Source organism: Gopherus flavomarginatus, chromosome 1 (assembly GCF_025201925.1).
Source record: "Gopherus flavomarginatus isolate rGopFla2 chromosome 1, rGopFla2.mat.asm, whole genome shotgun sequence".
Lineage (NCBI taxonomy): Eukaryota > Metazoa > Chordata > Testudines > Testudinidae > Gopherus > Gopherus flavomarginatus.
The window spans coordinates 248,074,231-248,097,651 of record NC_066617.1 but is presented as its reverse complement, the minus strand read 5'-3'; the positions used below and the strand labels follow the sequence as shown (position 1 = coordinate 248,097,651).

General features: G+C 39.4%; 1 protein-coding gene across 1 annotated transcript in view; it reads right to left on the bottom strand.

The window, feature by feature from the left end:
• GABRB3 (gamma-aminobutyric acid type A receptor subunit beta3) overlaps window positions 1-23,421 on the bottom strand; it is a 160,549-nt gene that overhangs the window by 13,427 nt on the left and 123,701 nt on the right. Inside the window, exons 4-8 of the mRNA XM_050932106.1 lie at window positions 21,073-21,293; window positions 14,513-14,595; window positions 12,406-12,543; window positions 5,950-6,102; window positions 3,595-3,839 (exon numbers count right to left, since the gene is read on the bottom strand). Coding sequence (XP_050788063.1) covers window positions 3,595-3,839; window positions 5,950-6,102; window positions 12,406-12,543; window positions 14,513-14,595; window positions 21,073-21,293 — 840 coding nt within the window. The remainder of the gene's footprint in view (window positions 1-3,594; window positions 3,840-5,949; window positions 6,103-12,405; window positions 12,544-14,512; window positions 14,596-21,072; window positions 21,294-23,421) is intronic.

Below are 23,421 nucleotides of genomic sequence, written 5' to 3'. Positions count from 1 at the left end.
ACCAATGGATTTTAGTAGACATAACTTTTCTATTATTGAAAATATTCTTGTTGTGGGGTCAAATAAGACCATGAAACAATGCCAAGACCTTTTGCAACATATCTAAAAGGAATATTTGCAACCAAGCTTGGCAGCTTGTATGTCAGATTTTAGTCCTATGAAATGTAAAAGCTGAGCTACAGTATAAGCATCTTTCACGTTGATGCTATTACTTTTAATGGCTGAAAGGCTTGCTAGTGACAGTAATGTAACATTCCTCTTCCTCTTCACTTTGCTCAAGAGGTAAGTACACCGCCTCAATAGCATACCCAGCCTCTCTTACTCTAAGATCAAGGGATTAAACTCAGATCCTGACCAGGAAGTTGCTCTGCCTCTAGCCTGCAAGTTACAGCTCTCTGTTTAATAATAAAGAAGATGTCCAACTGATATTAATTAATTAATTATTATTATTATATTTTCCTTTTTCAATTGCTTGAAAATTTGTAGCCCCGATCTTGGGGTCTGGCTGAGCTGTGCTCAGCGCAGCTTGGGGTTCTAGGGGCCCAGGCAGCATTATATCACCTTTATTGCCCTCATCCTGGGGCGGGCCAACTGTCAGCTTAAGGTTGTTCTGATGACCAGGGAGGAGTAGGCGCACAGTGCCCATGCCCTTCTCCCCCAGACATACACCCCCCTGTGGCAGGAGCCAAGGCATGTGGTTGATGTAGGAGTTACTACAGATCAATATATCCTCTGAGGATTCTCCCAGACAGAGGAAATCCTTATGGAACAGCATCTGATGACTCTGCACTGTCATAACAGGCTCTATGTGTTTACTTTCTGTACCAATAAACAGCATTGAATTTATGCGTTGCATGAGTTGTAAAATTCAAAGTGTCTTCTAAACTTTCCTTTAATAATTATCTCTCTACTTCCCCCATCCAAAAGGACCCTGATAGAAACAAACCTCACTCTCTAGCACAGGAATGCTGGACATAGCTCCCTCAACAGCAAGTCAGTGGCAATTTCTTGGGTTAGCTAGAGGGATTACTAGTGAAATTAATACAAGGTTCTAATTTCCAGGTAGGTGTACTATCTCCCACAGTATTTGCTGACCCCCTTGCCCACAACACAGAATCAAGCTGAGGTCCTGAATTCTGATATTCACATAACTGTTATGTTGTTCTCTCATTAGCCTTTCTTCCTTTCTAGTTTGACTATAAATGTAAAATAAATATTTTTCTAAAGGGTGCATGTAACCTAGGGCTAGATTATTAAAATAAAAAAACCACAAACACAGAAGGCCATTAAAACATTTAGAAAAAGCTAAAAATCTGCTTGAATTCAAACCTTGAAATATATTAATATCTATGATGGTGTAAATTAAAATGTGAATTAGGCAATTCCAGTATCATTTCTGTGACAATATGTAATTTGATGGTCATCTAATGGCCCCAGTTTTCAGCTGATGTAAACAGGTGACGCTGCAGTGAAAACATTGGCTCTACTGATTTCAATGAAGGTATAACAACCTACACCAGCTGAGGACTGGGGACAAAATGTTTAGCACATAGAATGGGAACAAAATTCAGAACAATTCACAATCTCTGTGATGAGGGTCGGGGACAAAAGTATATAAGCAAGGGTAACATAGGTCAGGAGTGCCCTAAATTGGTGAACTATATGGGGGAAGTGTGTACAGTGTCCATCCACACTATACCTGGCTTAAATCAGCACTATTACCAGCTCACTTCCATTAGTACTAAAGATACTCACACTTCTCCTAACAATATAAAGATGGACTTGTTGATCTCACGGTAGAAGAACAGTGAGCCATGGGGAGATAGATATTGGTCTCATTTAAAAAACGTACACTGAATGACTTAAATCACTTACATGGATTACCTTTGACAGACAGTTCGGATTGAAGAATTACCAGCTTCTATCTTAACCTCAACTACTGCCTTCATTGTGACACACTTCTTTCCCATTTCTGTCTTTAGAGGAGAGAAAATTCATTCTCCATGCTAGCTTAGTCCTAAACAATACTTGCCAACTGTGATAAAGTCTTGGTGGCATAATATGGTCAGACTACAATGGGTTCATTAGTTTAAAAAGAGTTTTACTAGGAATAAACTCCTGATAATCAGGCACAATTCTCTGACACATTTAGAATGATGTATAGTCCCAGAGCCATAAAGTGTATGTTGCAATTATTTTACATTATACAGCTACTTGAGAAACAGCTAGTTAATTTGTCAGTGTGATCATTTGTAATGATACAGGGGGTAGAATATACAGGAGTACTAAATAGACTTGGTCAGAAACATTTAAGCATAATCATTTTTCTTGGAAAATGCAGTTCCATAAAATCAAAATGCTTCACAAAATCGTAATCTCATTGACATTTTGATTCAGAGAAAAACTGAAAAAAAGTTCTTACAGTGTTGAAACTGTAAATTTACAGGTTTTGTTCTGATATGAAATGAAAACAAATTTGAAAATCTTGAAATCCTTAGCCATACGGAATTTCCATCTTCCACACTGGCCTTGAACTCAGCTGAGTCTGGACAATACCAATACACTATATTTACCAATGAGATCTTTTCCCTATAGACTTCTGGTATCTCTTGTCATCATGATACTCAAGTGTTTAACATTGGGATGTTGTTTGTAACAACATTAACATAAAGCAAGCGTGCCTCTACTCTTTCAGGCTAGACTGTGATCTTAGGCACAGCCCTCAGCAAAGGGTGATGTGTAAATTGCACTGCTCGAGGCGGCATTGTGCCTGAGACACCGCTCTGAGGCACAGTTTCTTTGGCGCTCCCTCTTGAACTTGAGAAATGGGAGTAATCTGCTTTACAGGGTGCAGCATACTCTTCCCCTCCCCTCCCAGCTGTCCCTTGGCAGCTGCATGTTCTGTCATTCATTCACAGACAACCCTTTCTCCAAAATCTTCTTTCCTTATAAGATAACCATGAGGGTGATCTGCTTAGGAACACTATTACAGAACTAGGCTGTGCATGCACCACCCACCAACAGCTCGAGGATGCCTTGGGCTTCAGACACCCATTTCAGGTACAGTTCCCTTGCTACATACCCACTGCCTCCAGGGGTGAAGAGTGAAAATATGCTGCTGGCATACAGCAACAGTAAACAATGCCACCACACACACTGGCTCAGCTGTGCTAACCAATGAATTAGTGGATAGGGTCAATGCTCCAGCTATTTCCTGCCACTTCCTCCCCACCTGCTCCAGGGGAAGGCAGTGAGCGGGCACGCCCATACTGATGGAGTGCAAAAGGGTTCTTACCTCTTCTTATTCCTTTGTGCAGCACACAGCCCAAGTCACAATCATACCTTTTGGTCAGATCAATCCTAAACTTACCTCCCTTTTTGCACCCATGTTTATTTGTGGGAACGATTTATGCCATTTAGATATCTAAATACCTCTTTCAGGATGCAGACGTGCACTCAGTTGGATAAATGAAAAATTGTGCCCACAAACTGTTTGCATGAAAAGGGAGACAGGGTTTTTCTTTGTGTTTCTTTATGGTTTGTTTGTAAAAGAACAAGTCACTGTATTATATTTAGGAGATTAAAGAATCCTACCCGGTTGCCTTCAAATTTTGAGCGGTCAGTGTTTGCCTTGGCTGTCTTTTCTGCAAGTTTCTTCTGCCTTTGAGGTCCTTTTCCAAAGAAGATGTAATTGACAAAGGCGTATTCAAGTAAGGCCAAGAAGACAAATACAAAGCAGCCCATAAGATACATGTCAATGGCTTTAACATAGGGAATTTTAGGCAAAGTCTCTCGAAGATGAGTGTTGATTGTTGTCATAGTCAGCACAGTTGTAATTCCTAAACAAAGAAATAGAACAGTGGGCATCTTACAAGTTTTAGCAGATCATGTTTTAGTTTTCTCTCTGTTTTGGGAAATTTCCTTCATCAGCTTGCAGTAGCTTAAAAATACCACCGGGAAGTTAATGGCACCACTCAGGTGCAAATAAGGGCAGAATTGGTTCAGTGCATTAATATTAGGAGTCCAAATCAGGGGGAGATCAAACTGATCCCTGTGTCAGGCCCTGGCATTCATAAATATGTTCGACATACCCTGCAACATATTAAACTGTTTACCGGACGTCCCTCAGGATATGTCCAAACTGTAATTACCTCTTCTGATTTGGGCATGCAGGGCTCGATCTACAGGCTGTAACATTGTGATATAGATGTTCATGCTTGGGCTGGAGCCTGAGCTCTAGGACCTCATGATAGGGAGGGTCTCAGATCCCGGGCTCCAGCCCCAGCCCAAACATCTATACCACAGTTTTACAGCCCTGAAAACCATGCCCTATGAGCCCAAGTCAGTTGACACAGGCCAGCCATGGGTGTTTAACTGCATGGTAGACATACCCTCAAAGGCATAACCAGAAGATCTTAACCTCTAGGAGAACATAGGCCTCTTGCAGAAGTAAAAAAATTAAGCTTTTTCCTAGTCAACAAGGATCTATGAGTGAATCCTTTTCCTAGCAAGCATCTAAGCTATAGGGCCTGATACTCCATAGTACTGTAATCATTTACACCAGTGCAGAGTGAGTGTAAAACACTATCACTCTGATATGAGAGCATTTTGCACCCACTCTGCACTAGTGTCATAGAGGATCAGGCTCATAGTCTTGTATGTTATGGAGCACAAGGAGACAGGTTAAAGGTACTGGGTGGCATACTTCATAATATCATGCATACTGATAGTTGGCTGATTTCTCAAAAGAACCTAGCAGATTGATATCTAGCCTCTGAAGGACAGTCTTGGTCAGTGGGAGAGAGAGAGAGATCAGTAGGGCTTTTGTGACTCTTTTGGGTGTAGCTGACTGTTATTATGAGTATTTATTATTTGCAATACCGTAGCACCTAGGAGACCCAGACGTGGACTAGGACCCCACTGTGCAAGGTGCTGTGCAAACACAGTACAAAAAGTTAGTTCTTGCCTCTAAATTGGGGTAGAACTTATGAAAGCGGGGCAATCTTTTGATAAATGACTAGCCAAAAAACAAACAATAAAACAGGCCAGCAGCCTTACTCAGTTCTCTCGCTTTCCAGGTGCCCCAAGAAGAGAATTGCGTGGGCTAAGCAAGAGTGTGATATGGCTTGGTTACTTCTGTCTAGCTATTCCTGTTCATTCAATACCACAGTTCTGACGGGAACTTAAAACAGAGATATTGGTTGGCCCACTGGGAGTATTCCTCCTCTCCACTGACCTTTAAAAGGAGGCTATAATAATATGTAGGGTACCTCAGTGATAATTGAAATATAGGGTACGAGATGTTTTGAAAGAACTGTCACAAGCCTAAAGGAAACTTTAATCTGAAAACATTAGGACTGGATTGTCAACCCATGTTACATCCCCATTGTCCCACTCCAGTAGGACAAAGTGGGGCAAAGGGAGCTTAAAACTGCTCTAAAAATGCATCTGGAGATTTCCAGATGGTATCAAGTTGGTGCCACCTGCTGCCCCCACTCTGCATACTGGACCTCCGTTGTGAGCAGGGGAAGGCACAGCAGGGGCGGTAGCTGTAGCATCCTACATTCTGACCATTTCTGAGCAACAGAATGGTTTTTAAGGACTGTTCCTGACAGGTAAGTTAAAACAGCCCTAAAACATGAGCCAAGGGATGGCTTGGTCCCTGGACAGCCCCAAGATCTGGAGTGCGTGGAAAGGTAGCTTGGAGCCACTTTACTTTGATGAGAGGAAGACTGGGCTCTAGATGAGGAACTCACTTTAGAGATTTAACGATAGTTACATTCTGCATTTTGAGGGAGAACAAAGCACTATTGACTCAATACAGAGTGACATGATTTTGGAATAAGTGAGCTTGGAATATCAATATACTGACATTTTGCAGTCTTTAACAACTTCTGAAGGCTACATTTAGTTTGACATTTTAATGTCCCACTCATCCTTATCACATACCAAGGGCAACTCTTGCTGCTGATGCATCATAATTGATCCAGAATGACACCCATGATAAAATGGTAATCAGTATAGAGGGCATGTAGGTCTGAAGAATAAAGTATCCAATATTTCTCTTTAACTTAAAGCTCAGTGAGAGTCTTGGATACGCACCTAAGAAAAAGGGGGAAAATAACACTTATTTATACTGAAAAAAAGACCCTGGTAGACAAAATACTTTTCTTTAGTTTCTATAGAAACTAAATCATGCACCTTTGATGGGATATTATGACATTTATAGAGCAGTAGGAAAAATGCCTTCAGTGTATTACTGATTAGCTAAATGCATGATATTCAAAAGGAATCTTGGATTTTTTGCAGAGAATATATTAGTTTGAATTTTACCGAGAAAAGAGATAATAAGGTTAATTTTTGATTATAAAGAATTGTCTGAGCACTGGATATTTTTTTAAAAAGTGATGCTTAAATCTCTACATAAGATGTTTATATAAAGGAATGATTTTCAGATGTCACTTTATTGAGAGGTTTACTATAATTAACAGTCAAAATGTAAAATAATTATTTTAATTAAATTTAATATAATTATAATTAAAATGAATTTTGCATAATGTATTATTTGCATAGAATAGCTGTTCCTGAACTGATACTTCTCAAATAGACCCAAATTATGTGAAATATGTTACCTCAAGTGTCAGAAATAAATTATCTTGAATAATAGTAAGAAAAAGAACAGAAAAACATAACAACGGCCATACTGGGTCTGACCAATGGTCCATCTAGCCCAGTATCCTGTCTTCCGACAGTGGCCAATGTCAGGTACCCGAGAGGGAATGAACAGAACAAACAAACATCAAGTGATTCATCCTCTGTCGCACATTCCCAGCTTCCGACAAACAGAGGCTAGGGACACTCCAGAGCACAGGTTTGTATCCCTGCCCATCCTGGCTAATAGTCATTAATGGAGCTATCCTCCACGAACCTATCCAGTCTTTTTTGAATTCTGTTATAGTCTTGGCCTTCACAAAATCCTCTGGGATAAAGTTCCACAGGTTGACAGCATGTTGTGTGAAGAAATACTTTCTCTTGCTTGTTTTAAACCTGCTGCCTATTAATTTCATTCAGTGACTCCTAGTTCTTGTTTTATGAGAAGGAGTAAATATCACTTCCTTATTTACTTTCTCCACACCAGTCATGATTTTATAGACCTCTATCATGTCCCCATTTAATCATCTCTTTTCCAACTTGAAAAGTACCAGTCTTAATAATCTCTCCTCATATGGAAGCTGTTCCATACCCCTAATCATTTTGTTGTCATTTATTGAACCATTTTCCAATTCCAATATATATTTTTTGAGATGGGGTGACCACATCTGCACACAGTATTCAAGATGTGGAGCATCATGGATTTATATAAAGGCAATATGATATTTTCTGTCTTATTATCTATCCCTTTCTTAATGATTCTCAACATTCTGTTTGCTTTTTTGACTGCTGCTGCACACTGAGTGGATGTTTTCAGAGAACTACCTACATTGACTCCAAGATCTCTTTCTTGAATGGTAACAGATAATTTAGACCCCATCATTTTATATGTATAGTTGGGATTATGTTTTCCAATGAGCATTACTTTGCATTTATCAACACTGAATTTCATCTGCCATTTTGTTACCCAGTCACCCAGTTCTGTGAGATCCATTTTGTAACTCTCCTCAGTCTGTTTGGGATTAACTATCTTGTGTAGTTTTACACATGCACATTAAAAACTGCACATGCACCCACATGCAACAATTTCTTTAAAAAATGTGTTTGTTCAAATACAGTTGGTTGAATCTTCACTTTAAAAAAATATACCTTCGCTACTGTGCAGAGCACTCTATATTTTTTGGTGAACAATCCCTGAAGCATTAGTTTGCTTCATCACATTCATTTTCTAATGAACAATGTCTCACTTCCAAGGATAAACTCTTTCTCTCCTTGAAACCAGGCCTACTTTTCTGCTAACAAAGTTTAATGATCTCATCTTATTTTCTAATAAAATAGCCTGGAGGGCCTCCTGGGTGGCCTGTGTTATTAAAACCAAAACACACACCCCATCTTGTAAAATAATTTTTAAAAATAAATCAGGGACTGAACCACCCACTGGAGTGGGAAAACCGGCCAGTAGGGGGTGACAGTGGAGCAAATCTCTGCCAGGTTCCTCTCAGGAAGTTTCTCTGAAATTATTTTGTCCATGGAAGCGATGTTGTTTGCATCTCACAGATCTATTTCATCCAGAGGCCACAGCTGGCTTTGTATCCCTGGAAACCACCCTTACTGCTCCCAGATAGCAATAGTGTCATGCTATCAGGGCTTCCCTAGATGGTGCCTGACCCTGGGACTACCAGTGTCTGTATTATCCTAAACTGTATTACTTTTACACCTTTGTAGAGTTGACGGAAGGATGGTGCATGATGTATTGGCCCAGCCTCCATCCTGCCGACTCCTATTCCCTCTCATTTATTCCTACACTGCCCCAGTATGCAGACCACAGAACTCTGTGAGGGATGACAGGGAGGAAACTTTGCTATGAAGGCAGCTGATTCTGCCCTTTCTGTATGGAAGGTCTGTGCACAGGGGCCTCACTCACATGTGATCAAGGGATTATGATCAAATCCTTATATATTTAAGCAGAAATCAAATACTTTGTGCAATCATGATTTCCTCGTTTGCTCAACAATTATTATTATTATCTGATTTTGGTGATATAATGCCTTGCTTATTAAGGTTCAATACATTTATCAATTAATTACCCGTAGGTTCTAGCTCTTATAATATTACATCAAAAATATATTTTAGTCTTGAGATGTGTTAGTATCTAGGGGCCAGATTCTGATACCCTCCCTCACATTCAGCATTAGGAGTTCCACTGATTTTGGAGGGATAATTTGAGGAGTACAGTACTGACTCACTGCAAGTAAAAGTGGTAGAATCTGGCCGTAAATATTAAGGACTAACAATATGACTGAGAATACAGAGAAGAAAATAAATGGTAAACCAATAATCTGAGTACAAATTACCCCAATCTCACATTTATTCAAATGCTTGGTAAAAAGCAATTACTTGTGTCTGTTTCGATTTCATTAAAAGCTAGTGAGCTGAGCTGAAATACCTAGCTTCAAGGCTAAATTAGTCTCTTGCTGTTTTATCCAAGAAAAAACCAAGATATCAGAGATGGCCAGTTACAGAATTCATATTCAAATCTATCCTTCCAGGGTATTTCTTTAGCTAATTAGAAATGTACTTTAAAGATTGATCTTTCAGAACATGCCAAATAATTATTTTTCAAAGCCTATTAAAAGTACCTTCCTCTTTCAAAAAAGTAGCTAATTTGGCTAGAGACTATGATGGGTCATGAAGTTTCCAGTGAAAGTGGGTTATGTCTTCCCTTTTCAGGTCAGTTTCTTAGTGTCGTTTATCTGGACCATTTTTTCTTTTTCCTAATGCTTGTCAGATCAGTCACTGCAGGAGCCACTTAGGTGTATGGTTGGCCTTTTTAGGCCTGGTCTACACTAGGGAGGGGGGAATCGATCTAAGTTACGCAACTTCAGCTATGTGAATAACGCAGCTGAAGTCAACGTACTTAGATCTACTTACTGTGGTGTCTTCACTGCCGTAAGTCAATGGCTAACACTCCCCTGTTGACTCTGCCTGCGCCTCTCACCCTGGTGGAGTACCAGAGATGATGGGAGAGTGCTCGGTGGTCGATTTATTGTGTCTAGACTAGGTGCGATAAATCAGTCCCCACTGGATTGATAGCTGCCTGTTGATCCAGCCAGTAATATAGATAAGCCCTTAGTCTCTTGCAGTAGGGTTTTGGCTGCAGTATGAAACCTTTCCAGAAAATCATTGCTATCCTCAGTTGAAGATTGACTACTTCAATTTTTAAAATAGTTTTAATAGTTCTGATTTAAACTTTCTTTTCTATAATTTTTAAACTGGATGTTTAAGAAGTATATTCAAGCAAATTATCTTAATCTAAATTGTGGGCAGCCAGCTTGAATTTTCAAAGCTGCCTACATTATGTGGATGCCTAATTCCCATTCAATTAATGGGCACGCAGATCTAGACAACTTTGAAAATCTTAGCCAGTATGTGTGGCTTTTTCATTGCGCCTTAGTAGGGGCAGTAGTATGGACAGTGTTTCCATTCTCATAATATTTTGTACAAGAATATACAGTAATGCTATTTCAGGGAGCACTGAAGGAATAACTCATTTTATCTGAAACAATGCTTATATCAAGGCTCTTTAATACACCTGATGCATTCTTATTTTTTGCATAACCAGTAGAATTATTACTATACTGAAATCTTATCTATAGCTCAATGAACCTTCTAATATCTGCCTTTGAGCACCCAATAGCCTCAGAGACAAAAGGGACAGCATCAGCCTTCCTTTCCACAGAGACAGAGAAACTCAGTAGCAGCAGCCAAGTCAGTGGTTATTTCCCCCTGAGTCTTTAGAGAGAGGTAAAGGGTCTTGAGGAGTCTACCAGGCCCTCCAGATAGTATCCCTAGTTTTACTTTATTTATTATTATTAATAATTATTATTATTTGTGTTATGGTCACAATGTGCTGGGTGCTAGCCAGACGTATAAGAAGATGGATAAAACATACAATCAAAAAAATTGTATGTTAATAATAATTAATATAAACTGCATTCTCTATCAAGCACTAATTAGCTGGCTAATTTATTGTGGTGTATGGCAGAGGTGAGTTTTGAGGAATGATTCGAAATGGAAGGACTTGGCCACGTGGATCAGTTCAGGGAGGTCATTCCATATATGGGTGCTGTTGTGGTAGAAACGTATATTTGGTTTGGTGGAAGATTGATTCTCTTGCATAAAAACAGCATTACCATACTAGATCAGGTCTGCGGTCCATCTAGCGCAGTATCCTGTCCCCATCACTGGCAATCATCAGATGCTTCAGAGGAAGGTAGAAGAAATCTTATAGTAGGCATGTGGGATAATCTGCCTCCCACAAAAATCTCATCCTAATCCGTAATAGTTAGGCTGTTTTAAACCCTGAAGCATGGTGTTTTAAATTTTTGTTAGCAATAACTATTATAATGCTGAATATTCTTTTTATCCATATAAATGTCCAATCCTGTTTATTATTGCCTCTTCAATCTCTTTGATATGGCTGTCACACAGTTCTTTAGATTTCTCTTTCATCTGTGTTTAACAGGACTCTCTATCTGTAAATTATTCCAGATTTCATCATAAAAACATTTCACACTTTCTTGAACAAAAACTCGGCTTATCCTGTATTAAAATCTCTTCTCAACTTCCTGTAACCAGTGTAAAAATGAGGTTCTCTATCAGTGCCAAGCAACCAATATTTTAAAAAATAGTTCTCACAAAAACTCCCACCTTCAGTGTGTGATTATGATAGGAGTGCATCAGGTAGCAGAGAGGAGTGGTAAGGGATTAACAAATCTGTTTCCTTTTCCATTTAAACAAAACCCTCTTGTCCTAACTATGACCAAAGAAATATGACACCATTTGGCAAACATACTCATATCATTTGCTCTTCTGCCAATGCTTATATTTTATAATGAAATACAAGTAGTGTTGCTGTGCACTTTGACCCGGAGGCTATGCTCAAGGAATCAGTGAAGAGATTCCCATAAATGTACCATATGCTTAGTTTGTTAAAAGCTTTGGGGTGAAGGGTTCAATAGGCAGCATGGTTTCATGGTCTGAACAGAGGGCTGAGCACTTGTAACTCCTGACCAGAAACCCCAGCTCTGCCAAGGAGTCGCTGTATGGTCACAGACAAGTCATTGGTGCCAGCATTTTCAAAGATATTAAGCACTTAAATCCATGTTGTCTTCAGTCACCTCAATAAGTGGTCTAGTTTTCAGAGATGCTGTGAGATTCTATCAATTTAAACTACATTTCCAGTGCGGGGAGAGGGGGAGGACCTCTGACCCCAGATTTAGCTCTCCAAAACTGACTATAGGAGGCCTCGGATGTGTAGAAATTAGGTGTCTTCAGTTGCCTACTAGATGCACACACATACCTTAATGCAATACAAGGTATAAAATACACTGCATCCACTATACTGAAACACAATCCAAACACACACTCAAGAGTTGTAGATCAATTATCATAAAGCTGTTATTTTTAACTTGGCATTCTCATACTTCTGTAAGGTCACTATGGGCCCAAAGTGAAAGGCTTCATACCCAATAGCAAAGATGTTTAGCCTTTCTGTTAAGTACGACACAACATAGACTCTCATGGACTACTCATCTGTAAAAACAAATGGAGAAGTCTTCCTGCTTCATGGATTACTGCACAATGGCTTTACCAGCTAATCGTTTATCACAAATGTGGTATCCAGCACAAAATAATAACTGACATATGTAAGGAAGTGAACACACTGAACATGCAAACAAAAGAAACACTTGCCTGTGGCGAAGACAACATTCTTTGACACCAGTCTGTATTCCACAATGGAGAACTGTGGAAGCTCGATCCTCTCTACGCCTGTGACTGCATTATCTCCACCTCTCCAGTAAAACTCTATGTCATCTGTTGTATAACCATCTTCAAACAAAGCACAAATGTAAAGTGGAAAAAAACCTCTACTGTATTCTACCATGAAAAATCTAGTACATAGTATCATTTCAGAAGATTTCAGAGTAGATTAGGGCTTTGCAGCTATAATAGTTCCACTATTTTATTCCATATGGGTGCTTTTCAAATATATTACCATTCTAAGATGCTCTCTCAAAGGGCTGTCCCCATTAAATACAAGAGTTCACAAGTATTTGAGGCAAGATCTTTGTTTTGTTTTTAGTTCTGATGAAATTCAGGGCAAAAATGAAGGCAACCAGATAGCCTACTGTCAAGACATAGATACGACCAGGAAGTGGCTCCTAATACTGACGATAGGAGTCTGTTTACAGATTGGTGCAATTTCAGATATCAAATGCACTTAGTATTAATTAACAGGAAAAGAGAGAATGTTCTACCAATGCAAAAAAACATATTAGAGCAGAGTCAGGAAAACTTTTTGGCCTGAGGGCTGCATCGGGTTTCAGAAATTGAATGGAGGGTCAGTTAGAGGAGGCTGTGCCTCCCCAAACAGGCAGGCATGGCCCGGCCCGCACCCCCTCACCACCTCTTCTTCTTGCTCCCTGACGGCCCCCCCCCCTCCAGGACTCCTGCCCCATCCAAGCCCCCCTGTTCCCTGACAGCCCCCTCCAGAACCTCTGCCCCTACTCCCTTTCCCCTAACCACCCCCAGAACTCCCGCTCCTGACTGCCCCCCCAGGACTCCTGCCCCATCCAACCATACCTTCTCCCTGTCCCCTGACCGCCCCTGGAACTCCTGCCCCTGACTGCCCCCTGCCACCCCATCCAACCCCTCCTCCCCTTCCTGACTGCCCCCCCAGGATTCCTACTCCCATTCAACCCCCCTGTTCCCCACCCCCTGACCACCACCCTGAACTGTCCTGCCCTCTACTCACTCTTTCCACTCCCTGCCCCCTTACCATGCTGCCTGGAGCACCGGTGGATGGTGGCACTAGAGCCACACTGCCCAGAGCACCAGAGCCATCCATGCCACCACGCAGCACAGAGACCGGATCAGGCCGGGCTTTGCAGCTGCACTGCCCCAGGAGCTCGCAGTGCTGCCACCCAGAGTGTTGCACTGGTGGCGGGGTGAGTTGAGGCTGCGGGGGATGGGGAACAGCAGAGGAGGGGCTGTGGGTGAGCCTCCCAGGGCAGGAGCTAAGGGGCTGGGCAGGAGCGTCCCGCGGGCCTGATGTGGCCCGGGGCCCGTATTTTGCCCACCTCTGTATTAGAGAGAGGCCTTCCACTGCTCCCACGGAAATCAATGGTTAAACTCTCATTAATGCCTATGGGACTGGGATTAAGTCAAGTGTAATTTACACAAAAAATTCATTAGTATGTTCTTCATGTGTGATATTTTATGTATGCAGACATTCCCCTCACTCTCCACCATGTAGTAGAAATAGAGCAGTGGCTCTTGGAGCACAGTTACAAAATACCAGAATATTCCAATTACAGAAAACAATAAGGTTGAAGATTGAATCTGCTTGTGTGTAGAGCTGAACTTCAAATCATAAGTGGGCATGATGGCCAGCGAGGTCCCATGGCAAAGCCATTCATGCATAATAAAGCACACTGAAAGAAAATTGTATCATAGTGTTTGCTCTCTTCAAAGTCAATCTGATTAAAATATGAACCTTCGTTCTCATGTTGTAGATAAATATCCAGTGACAACCTCTACCTCATCAGTCTGGAGTAATGAACTGTATCATTCTTTCTATCTCTTAACACCCCTTTTTATCAACACAACATGCAAGCCTGACATTAATAATTCTCTTATATTTTAAATGATGCATAAAATCAAATAAACACTCCAAAGGGTCATTGTGTTATGGAATTCACATGTTTGCTGGCATCAGGATGACTGTTCTATGGCTGTACTGGGGAAAACTGCCCACACAACTGAACTGGACTTTATTTGTATCTGTAGATATACATACAGCTCTCTATTTCCAGAGTACAGTTTTGTTCATCTAATGGGTATCTTCTCAGGTCCATCATACAAGCTGCAGTAGTTGTGATTCTGAAATACAAACAAATGGAATTACAATCATTCATTTTTTTCTTTAAACGTGAGGAATGTTTAAAGAAAGGCATTGACTACAGACCAGATTCTGCAGCTCTTACACTGATCAGAACTTTCTCAAATGAGTAGTTCCATTGACTTCAGTAAGATTACCCACTCTAACTGGCACTTGAGTAATCCCATTGGGGCTCAGTGTGCAAGTACTATTCAAACGTTTGTCATGATTAAAGAACATGGCTTTATATCAGAAAGTGTTTAACCATAAAAGTTTGCTATACATGTCATGATGATGCTTTTTACTATACTACATTTGTGTTCAGTTTTTCTTCTTCTTCTTTTTTAGCTACCATACAACATGGTTTTACTGTGGTTATGTTTTATCAAAACCCATATAAAGAAATAAAATCCACAGAGCCAGTGGAAGGATAGATTCTAAATAGTTAAGCTTATTTAAACGCGATGCAACAACTTGTACATTCAATCCAAATGTAGCATATTTTTACAATCAATGTATAGTAAATATTGAAATGATCAATATATTCAAATTATTTTTATAAATTTCAATTTAAAGTAATAAAATATATGTATGCATTCAAAGAAGTTATATTAAGCCATATATTGACTCAGAATTGGAGCTTAATTTTAAAAATAATGTATTAATACTGACATGTAGGCCCTGATTCAGCAATGAACTTGAACATCTGTTTAAGTTTAAGCACACGCTTAAGTGTTTTGCTGAACTGTGGTCTTAGCCTTTAGCATATGCTAAAGGAGCATCATCTATCTAATATTGTTTTCATGTGAAGTTCATGTTTAAACTACCTTCTATATTTGATTAGGTCCAGATTTTAAAACCAAATTAACCCTTTTCTGATGTTCATAGACACACTTGAAAAATGGTTAATTCTTAAACAAAAATCTGAATATGAATCCTTCCTTCACTGTCAAAGGTCGTTTACTGCATGAACAAAGCTCTGTCATCACTGTCTACCTTGGGCCACTCTTTTCATGTAAGTTTTCCTCTCTAAGTAGTGTTCAATGGAGGGATTATTTCAGACGGCCCCTTTTACATGTTCCTTCAGCTACCCAACGGCATGTCTGTCCTGACAGATGTTCTGTCTTAACACATGTCCCAATGTACTCGAATAGTTTACAAAGAATAGCTTCCACAGCTGCTCTGTGGCTTAGGAGAAGGATTTATCTCAATCGAACATCTGCCCAGTGCCTTGCTGGCTCCTCAGGCAAGGTGCTAGACTCAGGATTATTAATTATGAAAACTAGTGTATCTGCAGTATGACTGTTAGCAACTCTGACTTAGCACATAAAACGAGCACCAAGTAATGCACTCAGGGGAAAAAATTACTTAACATTTTATCTGCGATCACTGCAGGAACATACTAAATTACACAATCATAACAATTATGAACTTTACAAAGTCATATTTATGATGAAATCAAATTATTTTGTATGTAATACAATATTGGTAGTTCCAATTCAAAACAATAAGAAAAATCAGTAATGTGTAATTGTGATTATTGTGCTTTTATCCAATTCTATTTTAAAAGGAAAATATTTACTACATTGAACAATGGGTCACATGGTTCCAGATCCTGCTATGGGATCTGCAAGGGTTAAATTCATGCAGAGGCAGTTGCAGTATCAAGGTCCCTCAAATATTAGTGTCTTTAACTATTGGCAAATACCAAGTAGACAGAAAACGGACATTTATAAAAGATAAATTTGGTATATTTACTAAAAATGCTGCAGCTTGCAAATTTGTATTTGCCTTTAACATGAGGTTGCCTTATGCCTTTTTAGATAATGTACTCTGTCCTAAGCCACACCAACATCTATGTATTGCAAGGTTGCATTGTCAGGAAGAATACATAGGATATTTATGTACTAAATCAAGACACGAACATGTAAGTCCAAAACATCAAACTAAAGATTCAAAAAAATAAAACAGATAGGTAAATACCACATTTACTCAAATGTACAAAATCATTTGCTGCAGTAATGCTCAGTTCCATTTGTGTACAATTTCTGTGAACTTTCAGGCAACCACATTTTCCTTGCACACATGCTTGCTAAAGGAAAGTTTTGTTCACTCGGGCTAGCTTATGCACAAAAGAAGAGGTATGTTTTTTTTATGGAATGAGATGCTATCTGGCACAGCAGGATGACAGGATTCCTAGAACCCCTCAGCAGAGCACTGGTAGAAAGGAATTATATGAGCCAGACAAAGATTGAATTTCACACAAATGCACACACACCCTTTATATGCATGCAATACAGAAAGGAAACAAAATTCCCTAAGTTAGTTTATCTCCTGACACCTCTCCCTGAACTGCAACCTTATTAATTATTATTATTATTATTTGTATTTATATTGTTGTGTTGCCTAAAGACCTGAATCTGTTGCGCCAGGCACTGTACAGAAACATAAAAAAATAGTCCCTTCCTCAAAAAGCTTACAGTCTAAGTAAATTTAAATACACTAAGAACGTCTCTCTGAGAGGTTCACAGTCCCAGTGGCTAATTCAGATGTCCTTCCCTCCTGCTTATAAGAATTTCATTCATTCAGTTAAAGAACAGAAGCAATGTCATGTTTCTTATCTGACCAACCATAACTAATCAATATAGAGTGAATGTTCAAATACTGAGTATTGAATATTAAAAATAACCAATTCATAGATTAAAAAGACTTGCAAAACAATTCTCTCTCTCACTTTAGGTATTTATAACATGCTCCATCACCATAGTGTCTGAGGGCAAAAAGATTTGCATCTGGTAGGCAAACAACAGCCAAGGATACTTTATTTTCTATCACCTCTTTGTAAATGACATTACATTTTTTTGTTTGAATTATTATTGTGGAAAAGCTGCTGCACAGAAATGTGCATTTTACATTTTGTGCTGGAAGGGAGTTCCACAGCCATTGATCAGGTTCTGAGAAAGTCCAGTCTCATCCTTGGAACTATTAATTCCATTGTTCTTCATGGATAAGGGTTGTTGTGGCAGAGAAGAAACCTGAGATAACCAAGACTCAATCCCTTGAAGGCTTTGAAGATCAGGGTTCTGAATTTTCTAGTACTTAACATGGAGCCAGTGTGGCACATAGGTCACTTTTATCAGGCACTTTCAGGGATCTGTGTTACTCAGAAGATGGGCCACCACCTGTAGATTTCTCATGATATTTTCTATCATCCAGTGCATTGTAATAACTGAGTGCTGGGGGTGTCAAACATGAAAATTACAAAAGCCAGGTACTCACTAAAGAAGAGGCATAGCCTCATGACCAGATGAAGATGGCAGAAGGTATTTTTGGCTACTGATGTCATTTGACTGTTCAGAAGCAGCAAAGCCTAGAGGGAGCACAAGTCTGCAAACCACCTTTGCAACTTTGATCCAGGAGATTAAGTTTTGACCAGGCTTTCAGAATGTTTTTCCCTTTCTTTTTGCTAAGAGTTAATTTCAGGAACTTCTTCTCTCTTGCAGGCTCAGCAAAAGCTGGGCAAGAGTGATGTGTGTATGAAGAAAGTTGTGAGTTGGGTATAATCTATGTGCTGCTGGCACTGAAGTCCATATCCCTCTGTCTCTTCTTATTGAGTAAATTCAAACAACAAATATGTTCAAGGAAAGTGTAATCTGCTAATGGGCATTCACTGTCTGCAGAAGAGCAGACTAAATTTATCAAATAAATGATTTTCTACCAATTAATACTGAGCTTTAATTTTATAACTGACATTAATCAAATTGATTTGGGAATGTGCTGTGAACACTATGACACAGTCAGACCCACAATTCTGGGAGAATGGTTGAAGGCAGGGGTATCTGCCTTAGCATAGTTAAAACCCCTTTTCTATAAAGTTTCCAGGAAGTTACCTCAGGTTGATTAAGGACACCCTGAGTCTAATTAAGGGCAGCCTGTGACCTTTAAAAACCTCTTCCAGTGAGTGAGACAAAGGAGGAGGAGAAGAAGCTGCAGAAGAGTTGCATTTAGCAGGGGGAGAAGGCTTCTCCAAGGTAAAGAGCTGGTTTTCCCAATAAGGGCAAATCTTGTGTTTATTTCTGTTTGGGAAAGGGGCCTTGGTTCCTAGCATAGTTGGGCCTGGCGTGGGTTAGAGAGGTGGCTGGCAATTGGTGGTCAGCATGAGAGGCTGTACTGCAGGGAGTTAGGAAATGTAATATTTTAGTTTGTTTTTGTTTAAAGGTGCCCTCAGGCCAACCCTAAGGCCTATGGTATAAATATTGTAAATAAACCAACATGAAGTATAAAACCTCCAAAGTGGGACTGTTTGTTTTACCCCAAGTCCCCTCAATGCAGAGGGAGAAATGCTGAGCCTTGATGTCATGAAAGCAGTTCATTGCCACAAAATTTATACACAAAGTTGCAATGAAGTACTTGTAATTCAAAGCAATAACTGTACTTTGCTAATATTCAATATATTTTTATGTTGTTTGTGAGGCTGATTCTTGAAGAAGAATAAAAGAAAAGATTCAGCTCTGTTTGTTTAAATTCAAAAAGGGAAGAATTCAAAAGTAAGATTTCAGGTTGCTGCTGCTGCAAAACATCTCAGTATTTGCAACATGGGTACATAGCAGGCAAAAGCAAATGCCTCCTTTCACTAAACACAGCTTATGGTGCAGCAATCACTTGCTGAACATGAACATACCCAACTTTGAAAAAGCAGCAAAGAGTCCTATGGCACCTTATAGACTAACAGATGTTTTTGGAGCACGAGTTTTGGTGGGTGAATACCCGCTTCGTCGGATGCATGTAGTGGAAATTTCCAGGGGCAGGCATATATATGCAGGCAAGCTAGAGATAATGAGGTAGTTCAATCAGAGAGGATGAGGCCCTGTTCTCGCAGTTGAGGTGTGAAAACCAAGGGAGGAGAAACTGGTTCTGTAATTGGCAAGCCATTCACAGTCTTTGTTTAATCCTGAGCTGATGAATTTGCAGATGAACTGAAGCTCAGCAGTTTCTCTTTGAAGTCTGGTCCTGAAGTTTTTTTGCTGCAGGATGGCCACCTTAAGGTCTGCTATAGTGTGGCCAGGGAGGTTGAAGTGTTCTCCTACAGGTTTTTGTATATTGCCATTCCTAATATCTGATTTGTGTCCATTTATCCTTTTCTGTAGCGACTGTCCAGTTTGGCCGATGTACATGGCAGAGGGGCATTGCTGGCATATGATGGCGTATATTACATTGGTGGACGTGCAGGTGAATGAACTGGTGAAGGTGTGGCTGATCTGGTTAGGTCCTGTGATGGTGTCGCTGGTGTAGATATGTGGGCAGAGTTGGCATCGAGGTTTGTTGTATGGATTGGTTCCTGAGCTAGAGTTACTATGGTGCGGTGTGCAGTTACTGGTGAGAATATGCTTCAGGTTGCCTGTGGGCGAGGACTGGCCTGCTACCCAAGACCTGTGAAAGTGTGGGATCATTGTCCAGGATGGGTTGTAGGTCCCTGATGATGCATTGGAGAGGTTTTAGCTGGGGACTGTATGTGATGGCCAGTGGAGTCCTGTTGGTTTCTTTCTTGGGTTTGTCTTGCAGTAGGAGGCTTCTGGGTACACGTCTGGCTCTGTTGATCTGTTTCCTTATTTCCTCGTGTTGGTATTGTAGTTTTGAGTATGCTTGGTGGAGATTTTGTAGGTGTTGGTCTCTGTCTGAGGGGTTAGAGCAGACTTTGTTGAACTTCCATAAAGGTGTGGGGCTCTTTTTTTTTATTTTATATAAACAAGCTTGCCCCTCCCCAGTTTATACAGAATGGAAGCTTGGGAAGTGATGAATCAGTGACAAAGTCAAATAAAACTTCAACACCTGATAAAACCAGAAGCAATGGTAAATATTAAAGTAGTTGTGGTGGGAATATTCCACATCCTCATTCCTTCCTAATTTGTGAAGAGTTCCACCCTCTCTATAATTTCAATTAAACTTTCCAGGCCTGATTCTCATTTCACTAAGTCCCCTTTTTACTGATCTGGCAATGTACAGGGGCTTAAAATAGATATAAAGCAGTGTCCTTTAAAGGCCCTTTACACTTCCAGAGTAAATATAAAATCTAGAAGGTACACACATTAATGTTTTATTATAGACTTTGCTTTTCCAGGGTTTATTTTTTCCACTACTGAGTAGTGGTACATCAACAGAGGAACTCAGCACCCAAATTAAACCTCATTGCCTATGTTTTTTGAATGAAATATTTAGGTTTGCACTTAATGATTTCCTTTCAACTTTCTGTAGATGCAGAGCTTTAAGTTATGGTGATGCTATATAAACAGATAAAAGCTGACTAAATACACTGATGGCAAAATTAAAAAACTGAGTGTGTTGATATTCTACAGGCATCTTTCAGGGTTACTGTGAAAGTTACATAATATGCTACATAGAGTGTGTAATAACCTTGTACCAGAAAACAAATATCAACAATAGGAAACAATGGCATGAAATCTTCATCATAAAATACAGACCTGAGGCCATACAGCACTGTTCCATCTGGATGAAGGCGAATCATTCGATTTTTCACTGTAACTCCATGCACAAATGACTTCTTGTCATTTAAAAAGTAAGTGTCGGGCACCCAGAGTTGATCTGCCACTCGATTATCAAGCGTAAGGTTGAGAGGTATCCCAGCATAGGCTAGTCTCTTATCTCTCCAATATTGTTGAAAATACATTGTTAAGGTATAATCCTGATGGGGAAATAGAGGAAAAAAAAACCCCTCTAGTCAATGCTTGATTAGAGAGTCAATAATTCATTACTGAGGAAATAAAGTTTACATATTTGACACCTTGTATAAAACAATAAATTCTTACTAACAGTAGTTAACATCCTCATTGTTCTATGCTCTCAATTTTAGCTACATTTTGAGTTACATTTACCTTGCAAAAAAACAGTTTAGACCATGAAAGCTTCAAATAATGTTAAATGACTCAGGAACGGTTTCAAGTAAGTTTAAATGTGTATTTCAAAATCTCTAGCAAATTCAACTGCTTTTGGCATCTTTCTCTTTCTCTCTCTCTCTCTCTCTCTCTCACACACACATTACCACTATAAATTGTGTGAGCTTCATTATAAGAGAGATGAAGGGCGTTTTGTGGGGTGGGTAACTAAATAGTAGGTAAATATTATTACAATCCCCATTTTACAGATCATGAAACAGATACAGATAGGACTAAATTACCACTCTGGCACCACATGCAAAATATTTTGAACAGCAGTCAAAATTATATCAGAAAGCAAAATTGGAAAGATGTGGTGTGCATATGTGTGCCTATAGAAGGAGAATATATGCTGGCACAGTGTAAAGATTTTACCACCATGCTGCAATATACATGAGCAGTAGGTAAACCCTAGCTAAAGTTCTCCTAGCCTGATTATACTAGTTTCTATATTTTGATTTTTCATGGCTTTGTGCATAGAGTCAATTGAAGGTGCTGGGTATTCAGCATTTTCAAAAATGCTGATCTCTTATTTTGGAGCCTAAACATGGATATAGGAGCCTAACTTTATTCAACCAGTTTAATAAATCTTTTGTTATTTTAAAATGTTGCAAATATTAATCATGTCAATAATAAAACCACATTTAACATGCTAGGGAAAAGGTTCCCAACCTCTGTGATAAACCATAATCTGTGGTTCATGCACTGAATCTAGACCAGTGGTTTTCAACCTCAGGTCTGCAGACTATGTCTAAGGAAGCCGCAAAAGGTTGTCATTATCATAGAACAGTGGTTTTCAACCTGTGGTCCATGGACCCCCCTAGGGGTCTGCACTTCCATTTGAAAATTTAGGTGTCTGCATATGAAAAAAGGTTGAAAACCAGTGATCTAGGATATTATACAAAAACATAAAAATGCATGTGGATATTTTATAATACTAGCAAAATAAGTCAGAGTCAAAATGAATTTCATATGAAGATTTTCTGTTCATATAAAAAGAAAACAAATCTTCAAAATATCTCCATCTATTTTAAAATATGGCAGGGCATTTCCTTTTTAGGATCCTTTATTTTCATAATTTGTATGAAAACCAAATTGATTATTCAGGATAAAACAGAAAATTTGTATAATGTTGCTATATTTAGAATAAAAACACAAACATTGCCTATTAAAATACTGATTTTCAATAATACACGTGTTTTAAATAGCAAAAATATTCATGTAGCACTGAAGTTAATGTAATTTCCAGGTATTTAAATAGTGAACTAGAAGTGTGCAAGCCACAAGGTATTTCCATTTGCATGTGGTTTAGCTATCTGGTGATACAGAAACCCTCAGGCTTGCTTCTCTCAGGTGAGTGGGAATTATCATTAATGCATCTAAGTAAAACTGTTAGGGCTGGTGGCAGCCTGTATGTCCATTTTTGGGAAGGGGTTTCATGTGGAGAAATCCTAGTTTCAGGCATCAATCCTACCCAGTGCTTCAATCAGATCCAAACATTCCTCCTCAGACTCAGACAAAACTACTAATCCCCTTCAACATTCACAGTCCGTGGGATTTTTATGAAGTGAATCATTCTCTTTAATGAGGCAAGATATCTTGCTTCTAGAAACTAGTTTTAATTGCTTGGCGAATACAATATTATAGTCATTGGGTAAATTTTTCCCTTTCCAGACGCTAAGAGCATTTAAAACAAAGGAACCAAATGGTAGAAGAAAAAGAGTTCCTAGTGGAACTGAGTGCAGTTCATGCTTTAAAGCCCAAATCTGACATGACTGTTCAGAATAACCTGATCCAATCTTTTGGTTGAAAAGCTTTTCTTAGTGGGACTAATCATCATCGCTAATCAAAGGAAAAGGTATATGCTGCTCTCAGTGC